This window comes from Emydura macquarii, unplaced genomic scaffold (assembly GCF_026122565.2).
Source record: "Emydura macquarii macquarii isolate MOO-44397 ecotype Brisbane River unplaced genomic scaffold, CSIRO-AGI_Emac_v2 contig_2768, whole genome shotgun sequence".
NCBI classification, from domain to species: domain Eukaryota; kingdom Metazoa; phylum Chordata; order Testudines; family Chelidae; genus Emydura; species Emydura macquarii.
Window position 1 is genome coordinate 50770759 of NW_027132905.1, and position 16871 is coordinate 50787629.

General features: G+C 51.4%; 1 protein-coding gene across 1 annotated transcript in view; it reads left to right on the top strand.

The window, feature by feature from the left end:
* The first annotated feature begins 1992 nt into the window (after positions 1–1992).
* The window catches only part of ATP13A2 (ATPase cation transporting 13A2), a 49009-nt gene continuing 34130 nt past the window's right edge, over positions 1993–16871 (top strand). The window contains exon 1 of the mRNA XM_067567572.1: positions 1993–2038. Coding sequence (XP_067423673.1) covers positions 2029–2038 — 10 coding nt within the window. The 5' untranslated portion in view covers positions 1993–2028. The remainder of the gene's footprint in view (positions 2039–16871) is intronic.

The window sequence follows — 16871 nt, forward strand, 5'->3', positions numbered from 1 at the left end:
AATGTATGGGCTGGCCTATTTTAGGGAAACATTTTTTATGGCCTATGCAGAATAAGTATTTACATTTTTTTTAGCTCTTTTTGTGCCAGAAGCATCCAAAATACATTGCAAGGGCTAGCCCATGTATACATCATGCACTAGGATTGCCTTACCCGTTGCTGAAATACAGCCACCTCTGGAGTAGAGAATATAGCAACAACTCCATCTCCATCCTCTACTCTTGTGGAGAATGCTGAAAGCACAGGAGAGCTCACCATGTAATTACCAGAGTTGGAATTTGTCTGGGGAGGGTGGGTTAACATCCCTATTCCACTTCAGGTGCTATGGCTTCTTTTCAGAGCAGGAGCTCGCACTACCTCCAACAGCACAATGCATTATGGTCACCTGCTGGGCGTTAGGTCCGTACTGATTCAGCAGAAAGATTGCTTCTTCCTTGGTTAACTCCACTTCCTAACGGACACAGCAATCCCGCCTTTATGATAAGCAGCCACTCATTTCGTCCTCTTGTTTATGGGAGCATGGGAAGGGGGCTACTGAATGCCGAGTCTGTGTTTCAGCTTACCTTGCCAACCCTCTGCTCGGCTGGAAAGCTTAAAAGCCAGCTAGGTATGGCTTGGTTTAAACAACAAAAGGAAACTATAGAGGCTCTGACTTCCTGTATATCACAGGCCACCAACAGCACTCTGCACCCAACACGGAACCCAGCAACTGAAATTAGACCCAAATATTACAGCCCACAGATGACTAGATAAATTACGGGCCACAGGCAGCGAATAGGAGGAAACCAAAGTGCACCAGGGCCTGAGGCCCCTGCAATGGTATGGAAATGATTAACTGAGATGTACTCAGTTAATACTGGTAAGTGACCTGCATTACACGCTGCAGAGGAAGGTGAAAACACCCCCAGGTCACTGCCAATCTGACCTGGGGAAAATTCTTTCCTAACCTCACATGTCCTGATCAGTTAGATCTTGAGCAAGAACCAGCCAGCCAAGCACCTGAGAAAGAAAATGCTGGGTGCCACCTCAGAGACTTGCTCCATCCCATCCAATGTCCCATCTGAAGCCATGGCCATCCCCGATGCTTCAAGAGGAAGGAGATTTTAAAAAATAGAAATCCAGACTATGTGGGGTCAAGGTTGGGTTCCCTTCCTGACCCGAGTAGGTGGCCAACTGCAGCCCTGAAGCATGAGCAGTAAGACATAAATTAGAAATGAGCCTGCCCCCTGTCATCAAATCTAATGAGAAGATGAGACACAAAATCCCAGGGAGGGAGAGTTGTTTATGAGTATAATTGGGATAAATGGCCCCGTTCAGGAGGTCGGTTCTAGTAAGGAATAGTCTACAAGGGGAGAGGATGGAAGCCTTACGGAGTTTTAAACTCCGGCTTTAGGGCGCAGTGAGCAGAACCGTGGGAAGAACTGGCGGCTGTGGGAAGGCAGGATACTGGCCCGGCGGGACCATGGCTCTGGCTCGGCATGGCCCTTCCTGCGCCGGCTGAGTGGCATGGACTGACCATTGGCCAGACCTTTTCTCTCCCTCATTCAGAAGGGTGACACGGGCAGCCCAGAGACTGACTTGGCGGAGGGCAGGAGAGAAGGAGATGGGTGGGGTGGGGTGTGGCCTGGAGATCCGGGTAAGCACAGACATCAGTGGGCACGCAGACAGACAGACAGACAGACGGACGGTCGGTGTGTCCAGATAGCGAAAGCAAAGGCCTGGGGAGTCGGGAGCGGACTTCGCCTCTGGCGCAGAAGTGGGCCCCGCCCCGCGTAACCCTGGGCGAGCCCCTTCCGCCGCGGGTGCCTCAGTTTCCCCTCTGCACAGCGGGACCGGGCAGCAGAGTCTCCAGCCGAGGGCGGCGGAACTACAGCTCCCGGCAGCCGCCGCGCTGCCCCAGCGCAGTCCCCGCCCCGCCGAGCCGCCGGGACCAGCCGCGGCTCCTTTGTGTCCCCCGCAGCCGGCCCGGCAGCAGGCGCAGCAGGCGGGTCGGGCGCCCGGGAGCGGCCGCTCGGATCGCGGCGTCGCCATGAGCGCAGGTGAGCGGGAGCCCCGGGGCCGGCTGCGGCCGCCTTGCACCCGGCGCCTGGCCGTGCACGCTGCACCGGGGGCGACCGCTCCGCTCCGTGCACGCTGCACCGGTGCGCTGGGGGGGGTGGCGGCGGGAAGCGGTTCCCCCCCCTCCCCCGGGCAGGGTTTGCAGAGCGGGTCTGGGGCTGTCAGCCCCCGGCTGCAGAAACTCTTCCACACACACACACACCCCGGCTCTCGCGCCTGCCTGCACGCGGGGTCCGGCTGCGGAGTGCAGGGCCAGGACTTTGGTCCTGGTGCTCCGGACCCTCGCCTCTGCAGGAGCTGGGGGATGCTGCCGCCGCTGCCGGGACTGAAAAGGATGCTGGAGCCTGGGGAAAGCCGGGAGCGCAGCTGGTGGGGTGAGGAAGGAGGGGGTGTAACAGCCTGCTGTGAACATGGGGCTGCAGGGAAATGAATAACCTCTGAGTGATGCGAGTCCCTGCTGGTTCTCTGCTCCCAGTCCATCTGGCATGCTCCTGCCCCAATGACGGGCGGCAATGTGGGGCGGATTGTCTGGTTTTGTTTGGTGGTGTGTGATGTGCAAACCGTTGTGCGCCCTTGGGAACAAAGCTGTGTCTCTGACCAGACGCCGGAGACTCAGTTTCATATGTCCACGCACGCCCCTGAGGCTCTGGCAGTCTGTCCTTTGAATGATCTGTTTGTCTCTTCCCGGCTAAGAGGATGATGGGGCTTTCTGGAGTTGTGTAAATTGGACATGCCCTGTGTTAACAAACCACCCCTCGCAGGCCAGCAGGCCTCTCTGCCTTGTAGCTGTTTGCAAAGGAAGCAGGACTCGTGTGTTACCAAAGTCCTGGCCATGGCAGGTGTCTGCTTGATTTGTGTTTCTGGTTCTGCCCCACTCCACGTTGCCAAAGTGGGCTGTGGGGCTGAGCTGGGTCTCCAGCGCTTCTGGACCCTCTGGTCAGCAAGTGTATTTCCCAAGGACTGTTGTTCCATTCCGTCCCTTGCGTGGCTTAGAGCAGCGGTTGTCCCGTTTGTGGCTTAGACTGGTTCGCAGCCTGTTTACCATCATGGGGTGCGTATGCAGCTCTCTGTGTGTTATGTGCGCCCCATCCACACACCATATATACTCCCTGTATGGCTCTGAGGGTGTCACACAGCCCACAGCTTGTGTGCTGATTGGGTTGAGAAACACTGGCTTGGAGCCTTCCTCTCCCCATTACAACCACATACTAGCCCTGGACCCGCTCCTGTAGTGGCTCCGGCACAGAACTGGCAGTAGGAAAGTCTTTGTGTGTTTTTAGCTGTATTTCAATGTGGGTCCGCACCAGCTGGGGGGAAAAAAAGGGGTGGCCAGTCAGCCCGCCAGGGATCTGGAGCGTGTTCTACAGCTGCTCTTCAGATGACAACTTAGGATATAACACTGGGAAGTCTCTTTTCTTGAGCTGGACCCCTAAACTGCTACTGAGAGCAGAAGGGGAGGTGGCAGCCACCTCCTGGAGGTGAGACTCAGTGACCCTTGCCAGATGACTTAACACTTACTCTTTAAAGTAGTGGGTCTAATGGTATGGGGGTCACCCCAGAGAACCCCCCTGTGGTCAGACATGGCACTGCTGGTGAGCCCCTGCCTCAGTTTCTCCTCACCTCATCCTTCCTAGGAGGGGTTTGCTGCTTTAACTAGTAACTGTACTGATAGAATTCTACTTCCTAGTGTGGACAAGACTTAACCCGGCCAATGCACCGAAGCCATAGGCTTTAGGAATGCTGAAGCAAACCGGTTTTGTTTGCTGCTTTCTGTTTTAAAGGGCCATGCTCCCCACTTTTTTTTTTTTTTCTCACTAGTTTTTAAACATTCCAGAATCTGCCCGAACCCTTCTATAAATAGTAAGTCCCGGAACTTTTTGAAGATGCTCTTCAACAAGAGAGGAATTATTCAGCAAAAGCCCTGCTCCTGCGAAGGCTTGCATGCCGGACTGCTCGCTGCCCGAAGCTAAGCACTTCCAGAAAGCTTTGCAGGGCGGTGACTTGAGTAGACCGAGGGAGCCGTGAAACTGATGATAAACCAAGTTCTCTTGAATGCACTGAGGTGACAGCCTGGAAACAAAAGAGAAACACGCCATTTTGTTTTGTTGACTTCTCTCAGGTATGAGCAGAGAGAGCTGTTACGCCTACGGGAAGCCCCACTGGCTTTAAAGGGGTTCCATGGCCCATGCGGTATCGGGCCATGTAGCTATAGTAGGTTTAAAACATTCACAGCAAAATGTGAGGATCAGTTTCATAGATTCCACCCTCCCCCCCCACCCCCAAGGCCTAAATGGTTGATTATGATCTTCTAGTCTGACCTCCTGCATAAGGTAGGCCAGAGAATTTACCCAGTGAAATTAAAGGTGTCTCCTTAAAATCTCAATTTTCTTATGGTGATCAGGGAGGCATTGATAATCTATGGCAAGTGACCTCTGGATCAGTGATTCCTTTTGCTCCTGTTCCACTGGAAACATCCATTGCATTTTACATAAACGCACCTAAAACAAGGATCCTGCCCCAAAGTGCTCCCAGTTGAGCTGGTACCCAGGGTCAGCTCTAATGCATTATTCTGCAAAAACTCCTACCTGGAGGTTGTGAACCTCAATCAGAATTTCCTCTGTGCAAGAGGAGTCTAAACCAGTTACGAACTCAAAGTTCCCTTTAGAGAAGTTTCGTGTGTTGTATAGAAATATAACAACTGACCTTGGCAAAACTGAAATCTTGTGATGAGAAAGGAAACCATCACCCAAGATGTACTACTTCTGTACTTCATAATGGGTTTCAGTTCTTCGCGTCCTCAGGGCACATACGAACAGTGACTCAAGAAGGTAAACGGTTTGTTTAGATGCCTTGAGAACTTTGATACTAGACTGTGTTATAATAAAGGGACACCTTGAGTGTGAATTTCTTTCTGTTGTTCTGAATGAGCCAGGCAAATGCACTTTGAGTGAATAAACTGCTAAGTGCTGCTGGGTTTCTGAAGGTTCCCCACAATTCATTATTCACCAAAGTCTTGACTGGATTAGAGGAATTGGTTTTACAAGTGTTTGGGGATGGATTTGCTGCTCCTTGGAGAGAAAGGAACTGATAGTGCTGGCCATAGTAATGATAGGCCCTGTATAAACTTCCCAGGTGGTGCTTGGCCGGTGGCATCTCAGTTCTGAGCTTCAGCGACCCATCTCTTCCCGTCCTGGGGGTGGCTAGTGATGCTAAACTGTAGGATGGTTTAATGATCCACGACACGTTCGGTAAATCTCTAGTTGTATCGTTTCTAAAGCGAGGTGGGCCAATAATTCTGCATCTAAAGGTGTTGAGCGAGGCTACCCTGGGGGCTTAATGGCAGCGTACACCATTGGGAGACTAGTCAATAGCTGGTCCAAACAGCTCCAGCATGGCTCTTTCCTCCAGATGGCAGGTATCCCTGCTTTTCTCATTGGTTGTGGTGGCAAAGCCGGCGGAGCTTCCTCAGCCGGTCTGATGATAAGGACTTGGACTCCTGGGCTCTCTTCCTGGTTCTGCCGCTGGCTGGCTGTGTGGACTTGGGAGGGGGAAATGATGCAACTTCCCTGTGCCTGTGTGAATACAGGGTGCTTTGGGTCACACGACAGCATCGGCATTTTCTGAAAATCCAGGCCTCCTTTACGGGGCTTAAACTTGGGATCCAGAATTATTACTCTTGGAAATCTTGGCCGTAGGCTGGAGATGAACTGTGTGCTGTTCTTGTGAGTTTGCCTGTATGTTACTCGGAACATCTGCAGTAGGAAACACGTGTGTCTACAGTGTGATCACTAGCACTTGGTTCAGTGGGTAGGGTACAAAGAGGGAACTTGGGGACCTGGATTCAGTTCCCTGCTCTGCCACAAATTTTCTGGGTGACCTTGGGCCAGTCACTTAGCCTCTGTGCCTCAGTTCCCCATCTGCACAATGGGGATAATAGCCCTGTCCTGCCGCACAGGGGTAGTCTGAGAACAAGTACATAAAGACTGAGGCACCCATATGCTATGGTGATAGGTGCCTTATACCTTTGATAGCTAGAACATGCTAATGTAGATGGGGAAAGTTCTTGTTTTAGCTGGTGAAATCCAAGGGGAGCCTAGATTTCAATTCAACCAGCTAAATCGAGGGATAACTCCAACTTGCCCTGTCTACACTAAGATTCTCCAGCACAAGAGCAATCATGGCGCAAAACCCCACGCTCTCCCTGGTGTAGACGAGGCTGTTGAGTTGTCTGGTTTATCGGGAGGAAGTGATCGGTTCCTGCGTGGCCCAGATCCAGGGTCACAGCCTTGGTATTGACATCCCTGGCTTAGTGCTGACGGCTGTATGACGCACAACAAGTCCAGCAGGTGTTGTCTTTCTGCAGCTGCTGGATGGAAGTAGCTGAGCCCTGGGGGTGAAAGGAAACTGCCTGGCCTTGTTGTTGCTCTTGTGTTCTTCCTGAGTAGACACGTTATAAATAGTGTTGTTAATTTTGACCTCCGGGCTCGATTGCTGTAGTTTTCTAGATCTAAGAGTGAAGCCAAATGGCCTGGGGAAAGCTTGAACTGGTAGAAAGCTCAGCAGACCATTTGTTTAGCAGTGCTGTGAATTCATTTCCCGTTCCCCCTTTCTCCCTGGTCCTCTGCTTCTGCACTGGTTCCTGCTAAACACAGAGTCCAAATCAGGGTCTCTGTCCTAATATCCAAAGCCCTCCCTTGGGACTGGCCAACGCTCGCTCTGCAACCAGGACCGCCACGTTCCACTGGGCCAATGAAGCTGGCCGTGGAGATGTACGGGGCAGTGCTTGCCTCTTGAAGCTGTGTGTTTCAGGCTGTCTGCAGACTCAGGCAGTCATCTCTTTATCAGATATGTTTGGTTCATGTGTTCAAGGTTTCCCTCTTGCCATAAGAGTGAAGGTTGAGATTCTGGAGCATGAAGGAATGAAATACACAAGGTCCTGGCACTGATTATACGCAATAGCCCTCAGATCTGTTGCAGAAGGGGAGAGTAACATTCAGGCTTGCATTCCAGGTAATGGCGGTGTTGATTCAGGAGGGCATGCTCTTTCCTCTGACTAAGTATTGAGCTAGTGCCTCAGTGTAGGGCTGGCAGAGACAGCTGTGCTGAAGGACTTGTCTCTGGGATAATGCAAAGACAAGGGCCCAACCACTTGTGGTTGTTCGAGATCCCAGAGCGTGCTCCTCTCAAGAATCTTGGCTGGTTGCTGCATTCTGGGTGGTACCTAAATGTCCCCTTTAATTTTAGCCAGATATGTTATTCCTTGCTTCCTCCTCCAGCATCCCTGGCTGGTTAAAACCATGCCATGTTCCAGCTGTGAGCTGGGTGACGTGATAGACAGAACCACATCTTGGGGTCTGGATCTTGCAAAGAGAAGAGATTATCACGATTTGCCCATCTGGATAGAAATGGTCTTGAAGGCCATGCTAACACCCCCTGTCTTGCTGTGCCACTAACCCAGTATTCTGTTTGAATAATCCTTCTTAGCACCCTGCTTATGAGGATCTCCGAGCACTTTGCAAACATGAATGAATTAAAACTTCACCGGCCTGCCCGCCCGCCCCCCAGGGAGGTATTACTCTCCCCCCCTTCTGTAAGATCAGGATATATCTCTGTGCTCGGATTCATTGAAGGTCAGGCAGGAAGCTGGGATCAGAGCCCAGATCGCATGATTTGCAGCCCTAGGCTGTTAACCACACACCCATCCTCTCTTCCCCTCTGGGAGTCTCTGCTTGTGAGAGGAGACAGCACTTCCCAGCGCTAGAGAGCTGGGTGCTTGGTTGCAGGGGGGAGGGCCCCAGGTCCAGCCCTCACTTCTCAGAAGCACAGCACTCTGATCTCACTTCTGAGAAGTGGGGCCATGGGCGTGCTTTTTTGGGACTTCCCTCCCCAGTGGCACTGCAACCCCCACCCAACGTGACCTGAACTGCCTGTTGCCCCTCCTCTAGTGGGCAGCCTGCTCTCCTTCCCCCTCAGCACCTCCCCTGTGCCTGACTAGCCCAGCTGCCACGCTCCCCTCGCCCACGTGCGCTGTGTGGGCTGCACACGACCGGCGCCCTTGCCCTCCTGTGGGACTCTGCCTGTCTTAGGCCCAGCCCGGCTTGGTGCAGGTCTTGAGCTTCTTTCTTGTTCTTCCAAGAACTAAGCTGCTCGGAAGGGGGTTCTCTTGACCCAGCACCCGAGTGGTCCCGTGTGGCTTGCAGTCATGCCCTCCCCTCCATGGCAACCATTTTGGCAGGCTGGGCCGCGTGGCGATCATGGGATCAGCAAACAAAAATGACCCCAGTTTATTTTTAAGGAAGGTACGGTTGCAGCTTCCCGGGTTTCCAGTATTGACCAATGGTTTCTCAGCCACAGTCCGTCCAATCTCCTGCTTAGTCGTTAATACGAGAGCAAAAGGGAAGTCAGTTACAGGCAGAAGGTCACGTGTGCCTAGTATTGTGGGAAGCCCAGGGCAGCAATGGGATGTTTGTGAAACCTCCCTAAGTAACGTCGGCGGCTTCTATTCACGTGCCGGCTTTGTTCACGGCCGTTCTTGGGGTGGCAGGTTTGCGTTTCCTTGGGTCCGACTCCATTTGACACTTAACGAGTTATTCCTGCCAGAGCTGTCACAGTCGGGTGAGAATCGAAATATCCGCAGCGATTCCTGTCTGCGGCTCGTCGGCCTGTGAAACATCTGATCTGTCGGGGGGGGGGGGGTCCTGCAAAGTGCCTCCAGAGCCTTCAGATTTCTGGGCTGTGCGGAATCCAACTGGCAGCTCACCTGCTTCCCACCAGTACCTATAAGGCTTTGCTGGGATCCTCTGATGCGTGTCTCCTTGTCTTGCCTGTACCTAACTAATGCCCCCAGGTTTGGGGGTGTTGAGCTAGGGGCAGGGCTCCTGTGGTGTTAATTCAACACTTCCCTTTACCCAGCACTGGCCAGTCTGCCTTAGGGTATGCGCTCCTCCCGCCCAGGACTCCGGAGTCCAGGACTTGCATAGTTAAACCTTGCACAAGAGCACACTCCTCTCATGCACCAGTTAATCGGAGGGCTGTTTTCCCTGCCTGCACGCCTGGCGCTGGTTGGTGAGGAGGTTACTAAAGAGCCAGCCCTAGTGTGAATGAACGGCAGTAAAGCCAACAGCGCTTCAGCAGGGGTGAGTTTAACTCCATATCTCTAAGCTCCTGTGGCTCCAAGGAGAAGCAATTGATGCTGCAATCCTTTTGAATCCAGTGGCATTAGCTGGCTGTGCAAATACATCAGGTGTGGAGGCATCATGGGGTGGGTGACCAGATAGCAAGTGTGAAAAATCGGGACGGGGTGGAGGGTAATAGGTGCCTATATAAGACCAAGTCCTAGGTATCGGGACTGTCCCTATAAAATCAGGACATCTGGTCACCCTAATCGTGGGGCCTGTTCTCCATACAACTGACGCCCTGTACTTTATTGTCAGGATCTGCACAACGATTAGGGGAAACCCAGATGCAATGTGCTCCTGTTTTTGTAGTAAAGGTGGGTGCTTAACCCGGGCCAGGAAGGTTGGGATTTCCAAAGGGATGTAGGGGAAGTCGGTACCTAAGTCCTATCGCATTCTTATTCTGCCCCAGGGCTTTGGTGCCATTCCAGGACATGGTATAAAGTCGTGTCCGCACAGCAAAGTGGAACCAACCAGTGTGGCTACGTTTGTATTTTGAGCCTTGTCTGCACTGGGAGATTCTTACAAAAATTCCCCACCTTCGCTAACTCAGGAGCTATAGGAAAACACGGTGCTTGTTAAGGGATAGACGGCTTTCCTGCCGCGTTGGCGCTTTGCACAGACCAAGCTGCCCAGCAGAGGCACCCTTTTGCCGAAACAGATGGGGAATTTTGGCCACTGTCGGGCTGTAACGTTCACTTGAGGTGGGAAAGGCAAGTCCTTGGTTTAAGGCCTTCTCTCAATAGAGTGACCAGATGTCCCGGGTTTATAAGGACAGTCCTTATATTCGGGGCTATTTCTTATGTAGGCACCAATTACCCCCCTCCCCACACACACACACCCCACCCCGTGTCCTGATTTATTTTTTGTTTTACACTTGCTGTCTGGTCTCCCTACCTCTGAACCTCCGCTAGCTAGGTTGGAAGAACTCGATTGTCATCAAAGAGCTCGTACAATGTGACCCAAGAAGAGGAATGGGGGTGGGGGTGTAAAAGAGCCTCTTTGCTCTCCATGCAGGCTGCCCACCCTGGGTTACAAAGTGGGTGGGGGGAGTAACCTTAGCTGTGGCTACTACCCTCTTCCCCCTCCGCACATGAGTGGTGAGCAGGTAATAGAGGCAAAAAACCTAGCTGGCTTCAAGACTGAGCTGGACAAATTTCTGGAGGGGATGGGATGATGGGACAGCCTCGTTTGGCAATGAACTGATCTGTGACTACTCGCAGTAAATATGCCCAATGGCCTGTGATGGGACGTTAGATGGGGAGGGTCTCTGAGTTACTACAGAGAATTCTTTCCGGTGTCTGGCTGGTGGGTCTTGATCACATGCTCAGGGTTTAGCTGATCGCCATATTTGGAATTGAGAAGGAATTTTCCGCCAGGGTAGATTGGTGGAGACCCTGGGGGTTTTTCACCTTCCTCTGTAGCACGCGTCACTTGCTGGTGGATTCTCTGTACCTTCAAGTCTTTAAGCCATGATTTGAGGACTTCAGTAACTGTCATCGGTTAGGGGTCTATTGCAGGAGGGGGTGGGTGAGGTTCTGTGGTCTGCGTTGTGCAGGAGGTCAGACTGGATGATCATAATGGTCCCTTCTGACTTTTCAGTCCATGAGTCAATGAATGTGCTGAAATAACTTTATTGCTTTTTATCTCTGCTTCTGCCTTCGATACACTTTAAAATAAATGAGTATGTGGCTTTTATGAACTTCCCACTAGCCCCACCTTGGAAGCAAACAGCCGTATCTGTAAGATGTGCTCATACCGGCTCCAGGCAAGGTGTTCAAATGTAGCTAGGAAGCAACCAGTCAACAACACTGAAATTGATGAGCCTGCTCCCCCCATACCTCCTCCAACACTCCACACAGTCCTGCTGGACATTACCCGAACACCTCACCAGCCTTGAGTTTTCTTCTTCCAACCCTCTGCACGAGAGGAGAATTTTATTATCCCCATTTTACAGAAGGGGAAACCAACACTTGGAGAGCTTCGGGGCCAGATTTTTAAAGGTCTTCAGGTGCCTAATTCCCATTGATTTCAGTGGGAGTTAGGTGCCTCAATACCTTTACAAATTTGGCCCTCAGTGACTTGCCGGAGATCACAGGAGAACTCCGTGGTAGAGCCAGGACCTGAATCCAGATCTCGCACACCCCAGTCCGGTGCTATAACCCCCAACCCTCCTTTCCTCCTTGCTCCTTTCACTCAGAAACGCAGGCCTCCTCCAGCTAAGCCAGGTAAGAGTTCCTGGTAAGTCTCATTGTGTGTGAGCCTGCCACTGGAGGCAGCTCGATCTCTCTCACGCGTTTGTGTATCCCTCATTATCTCTCCCCAGTCCCACTGCATCCTGATTTCCCACTTCTCTCTCTGCACACAGGGCCTGCAGCTTCCGAGTTGGGGACGCCGCTAACACACTTGCCAAACGCGTTCTGTTTGAGGGGGAACATCCGAGAATGCTTGTTCCCTAAACAGGCCTGGTGTCTAGAACAAGGAGCGTTGCTAACCGGCAGGGGTTGCTGCACATCCTCCTGCTGAAATTTAGCGTTTGATTTGAAGGCAGGGATTACAATATCCCGGTAGCTGCATGCCCTGTGTGCTGGGGTGCATCTGGCAATTCGGTCACCCCAACAATGTGCACCGAGAGCTGCTGCTGAGCAAACCCAGCCCTTTGTGTTCTCTCTCAAAAAGCAAGCGATGGATGCGTCTCGCATCTCCCGTCTCTCCCTCGCTCTCCCCATCTCCTCTAGCAATGAATGGAAACAGAATCGTTCCCCTTGGGATTCTTAGGAATGAACCTAGGTGAGCACATGGTAGCCAGGTGCAATCGCAGGTACTGGAGATGCACTACGGATTTCCTGCTGAGCAAAGAGCATCCAGCATGGATTGGGAGGAGAGAGGGAGCTTGAGAATTAATGCTTTAAAAAAAACAAACCAGTGTGATTTTATTGTAAGTTCGGGTGCTTTAAAAACCATGCAACTGGAACACCCAGATATGGAGGAAGGTGATGCCTGAGCCTAAAGACCAGTCTTGTGTTCAGAGCCTGGCACTCGGAGTCAGAAGCGTTTGATTCTGTTCCCAGCTGGTAGTCACTTCCCTCTCGGTCAAATCTATTTTAGGTCCTGTGCGGCCTCCGTTACCACAGAATCTGGGTGATCCTGAACGGATTTATCCTCTTAGCACCCCTGCGAGGTAGGGGAGTGTCTTTGTAAAAGAGAGGCTGTTCTTTGACCACAGGCTATTGGACTTGATACAGGAATCTCCTGGGTGGAATTCTCTGGCCCAGGCTACACAAGAGATCAGACTGGATGATCATACACGGTCCCCTCTGGCTTTTAAATCTAGCACTCTCTTAGACAAACTCGCCCAAGGATTTTGTGCCTCCTTGCCCATGTGCTGCTAAATCTTCCCTCCTTTAGTGTATGTTTAGGCCCTGTCTACACGAGGGAGCTTACAGCTGTACCAGTGCAGCTGCGCCACTGTAAGATCACTTATGTAGCCACTCTACCGACGGGGGGACATCATAAAACCACCTCAACGAGCAGCGGTAGCTATGGTGGCGAGAGAAGCTCTCCCGTTGATGGAGCGCTGTGCACACTGCCATTTATGCAGGGTGGTTTTTTTTCACATCCTGAGCAACATAAATGTTGCCGATGTAAGTGGTAATGCAGATATGGTCTCAGCCCTTGCTACTTTGAGCAGAAGAGTCTGAACACGGCGGTGGTAGCTTGAGCTGGAGTAGACCTGCATCAGATTCTCTCTTGGACTAGTTCTTCCTGACTGTGTGCAGGAGTGAGATTTGCCTTTTCTGCCCTTATAAGGATATTCTTCCTGCAAAACAAGTTCCCGGAGGTGGAGCTGGTTCTGTCACCTTTAGAACCACAGCACGGACCTTTGCAGCTGAGCTAAATGCATCAGTGAGCTGGTAGCAGAAGTAGGCTGTTAGCCCCTACGTGGGACCCTGCTAGGGAGGGAGGGATCACATGTCATGCAAGCGTTACATGGTCGCCAGTGTCCGAACCGTGGGCCCTGCCTTGTGTACGCTGCTAGGGATGAGTCAAAGGGACAAAGGCCCAGTGGCTGGAACTAAACCCCGGGAAGCATTTGCAGGAGCTGGCCCCTGGGTGTGTATCCACTGACTGGTGATTTCTCACTTCCGTAGGAGAGGCTGCTGGTGTAGCTGGGAGCAAATCTCGGTGCGTTCTGGTCGTTCAATGCAGGTAAATTAATGTAGTGACATGCTTGGGATACTTCCAGTGGCTGCTTGGGGCAGTCCATCACTGAAAAGGAGGATCCTTCATGCATTTTCCCTTGCATTGTAGAGAGCAATCCCACTCTGGCAGGGAGAGGTGCTAGGTCTTGGATTCCAAGAGTGAAAATATAACCAGTGTCCGGAAAGGGTCCGATTTCGGTCCTGAAATCTGCTTAGGTCGGATATGGGTGCTCCATAACCTTCTGCATATGCACAGCTGACAACATAATGGATGGGCGCTTCACAGCTTCCCTGTCGTCACACCTTTGAAATCAAAGAGCCTTGTGTGTCCCTGTCTCTGCTCCTTTCCACGGCTGTCAGTAGGCAGGCTGTTCTGATTCCTGTTCTGTTCTCCCTTTGCCGTGGCTAATTGAGAAATTCTTGTTAGATTATTACCTGCGGCTGCTTACGTGGCTTGCAGGTAATAGGTGTGGTTGCTTTTTTTTCAAACTGGTAGTGCAAGCTTCTGAGGTAGAGCATTGTGTTACTCCTTCCTTCCCCCCTCCAGTCCCCCCGCCCTCCCCCTCCACACACACACGCCCCAATGCTGAGCTGTTATGTGGACACATCTGTTGTAGGAGGACAGGTGAGGAAGGCTCTGATTTAGCTACAAGAGAACGGGAAATACGTTGTCTTGCAAAGCAAAAGGGGGGATCCACCTGCTTTGAAACAGGTAAGCAGCCAGGAAATCCTCTCTAGAATGTGCGTATTGGAAGGCAGCTGGCAGAGAAGGGGAGATCAGAAATGCATCTGTGCAGATTTAGCAGATGTAATGACTTGAAGCACTGTTACTCTAGAGATACAGCCATATTAAAAATAGTCTGGCTGTGTGAGCTGGATCTCTCCGTTCTGTTGAAGTGAAAGGCCTAAAGGGACATGGTCAGATATTGAAACAAAAATCTTTGTTGCCAATACCATCTTTCTAAAATGAACAGACATTCTAAAATGCTAAAGTTCTTCTTGCTGGTTATGCTGCCTGGCCCAGTGTAGAGAGGTTCCGAAAGCCAATTAATCACTTCCACATTCCTTTGGGTGGTCCGAGTCTACTTAATTTCATTTGCCATTTCACATGCATTAGTGGCAATATTTGGGTTGCAAAGGCAGCTAGCGAAGGCTTTGTGTTTACAACCCTTTCTTTTTTTTTCTCTCCCCCTCTCTCCTTTTTAAATCGTGGCAACGTTTTTTCTGTTGATCTTAGGTTTTTAGAATAGAAATCATAGAACCAAGGGTTTAGAAGGGACTGCAAGGGTCAGCTGATCTCACCCCCTGCCAAGATGCAGGATGTGTTGTGTCTAAACCATCCGAGACAGCTGGTTTCAGCCTTGTGTTCACCCAGCTTTTATGCATAGCTGACCTGCCAGAAGGGAATGTATGGCAGACCCTCTGGTTCCTTGGCATTAGGTTGATAACTAATGGCTCTGGAACATGCCATTAACCCTGCCATCTCCCAGGCTTTTCACAGACTTTCTGGGGTCCTGCCTTTGAGGATTGACTTTGTTTGATGAAACTGTTGCAAGGCTCAGGCTTGTTCCTTGTGAATGGGTGAAATGGCCGGGAGGCATGTTTGTAGTCAGACAAGTGGAATGTGGAACAAACCGAACCGGGTTGCGTGAGTTGAGAAAGTGACCGTCTACCTTCCCCATGGGAGGCCAGACCTTACCCAAGAGCTCAGAGCCAGATTTCCAACTGCTCAGCACCCACGACTGGGGCTGGATCTTCGAATGCCCAGCACCTAATGTGCACTCAGCACCCTGGGTCCCTTAGATAATCTAGCCACTTACGGCGGTGTCTAAATGGGAGTGGAGCTCTGCTGAAGGGCCTGGCCTTTATTGTTAACTGCCTCTTGGTGTCAGATGTTTATCAGCTGCCCCTGTGGATTTTAATCCCTTGTTAGGTGCCTTAGAACAGACTTTCTCACACTCTCGCAGTGGGTTGCGGTTGTCTGTGGCATCCCTTTGCTGTTCGTGCCAAGAGAAGGGAGAGGGACACACCGAAATACACACAGTGTAAATGTGGTACCTCTTTGGGAGACGGCTCCGCTTCAGATGTACCACAGAACACCCTCGCCCCTGAAGATCTGTCTGTAATCCAAGCTGGCCAGTGGATTTAGCTACGTGGCTGCCGCTGACAGGCACGGGGGCTCTATGGCTCCGATGTCACCCCCCCCCCCACTTCCCCAGTCATCTTCGAGATGTTAAACCGTAGTCCTTGTCTTGGTGCTGCCATTTTAAGCCCTACACCTAAACCAGCATGAGTCCATCTGCCTGGGCTGAGAGGGTGAGAGCAGGTGTAAAAAGATGTGGTGAGGAGCCGGAGGGTGAAACAATTTGGAGAGTCGATGGAAGCAGAGAGATGGCAGGAGCTGCACCGGAAGCACTGAGAACGTGATGGCAACGAGGAGGAGGAGGAGGATGGCTCATAGAGACCTCTTTTATTAAGGGCCATCTTGACTCGAACCCTGAAATGACAGAGAAGCCCATGCTGGCTGTTTGAGCATGGAGGGAGCTGATAACCCAGTGTAGAAGAGGGGAGGTGTGGACTTAGCAAGTGTCTGAGATTATTGCCTCTACGTGAGGTTAGAGACAGTCCTTGTGCAAACAGAGTAGCTGCTGAGCACACACAGGGAGAAAGCGGATGTAGTAGGAGAGAAATCTTGGCTTAGTTTGCATTATCTAGAGCTGCTTGGGAAATGCTCTGTATTGTATGTACACGCATGTGCGCACACATGCTCCCCTGGGAAATTTTTCATGGAAGTTTTTTGGTTTCTCGACAAAACCAAACCTAATTTTGTGGGGGGGTTCCCCCCCCTTTTTTATTTTCCTTTCACTCACCCCATCCCCAAAACTGTGGGGGGAGGAGGAGAGAAAAAGGGTAGAGATGAAATTTTCATTTTTGCTTTTAAAAAAAAAAAAAAACAAAGCCAAAGAAAACCCAGAAAAGTTTAACCAAAATATACATTTTTCCAAAACCGGTTTTTCCTTTTGACTTCAGCAAAGGCTGGCCGCCAGTGTACATAAGTTGCCAGGTGGGCTGGTACAGCCCAGGCTGTCACGTCTTCGCTGTTCTTGGTAGTTGTGGTTAGACCACAGCTACACATGCTGCAATCCTATCTCTAACTGCAGTGTAGACGTGTCCTTCGACAACCAATCAGATGGCGTAAACAGAGTATTCAAAGCTAATCCTTCGACTAATTCGTGGGCTGTAAACGATTCGGCACAGCTGGTCCCTGGGGGCCGGGACTGGGGCTGCCTCATCTGGCTGGGATGGTTTAGTTGGGGTTGGTCCTGCTTTGAGCAGGGGGTTGGACTAGATACCTCCTGAGGTCCCTTCCAACCCTCATCTTCTATGTTACCAGTCACCATGCGGAGCCTCTTGTGGTCACCCTTCTCCTCTCTGTC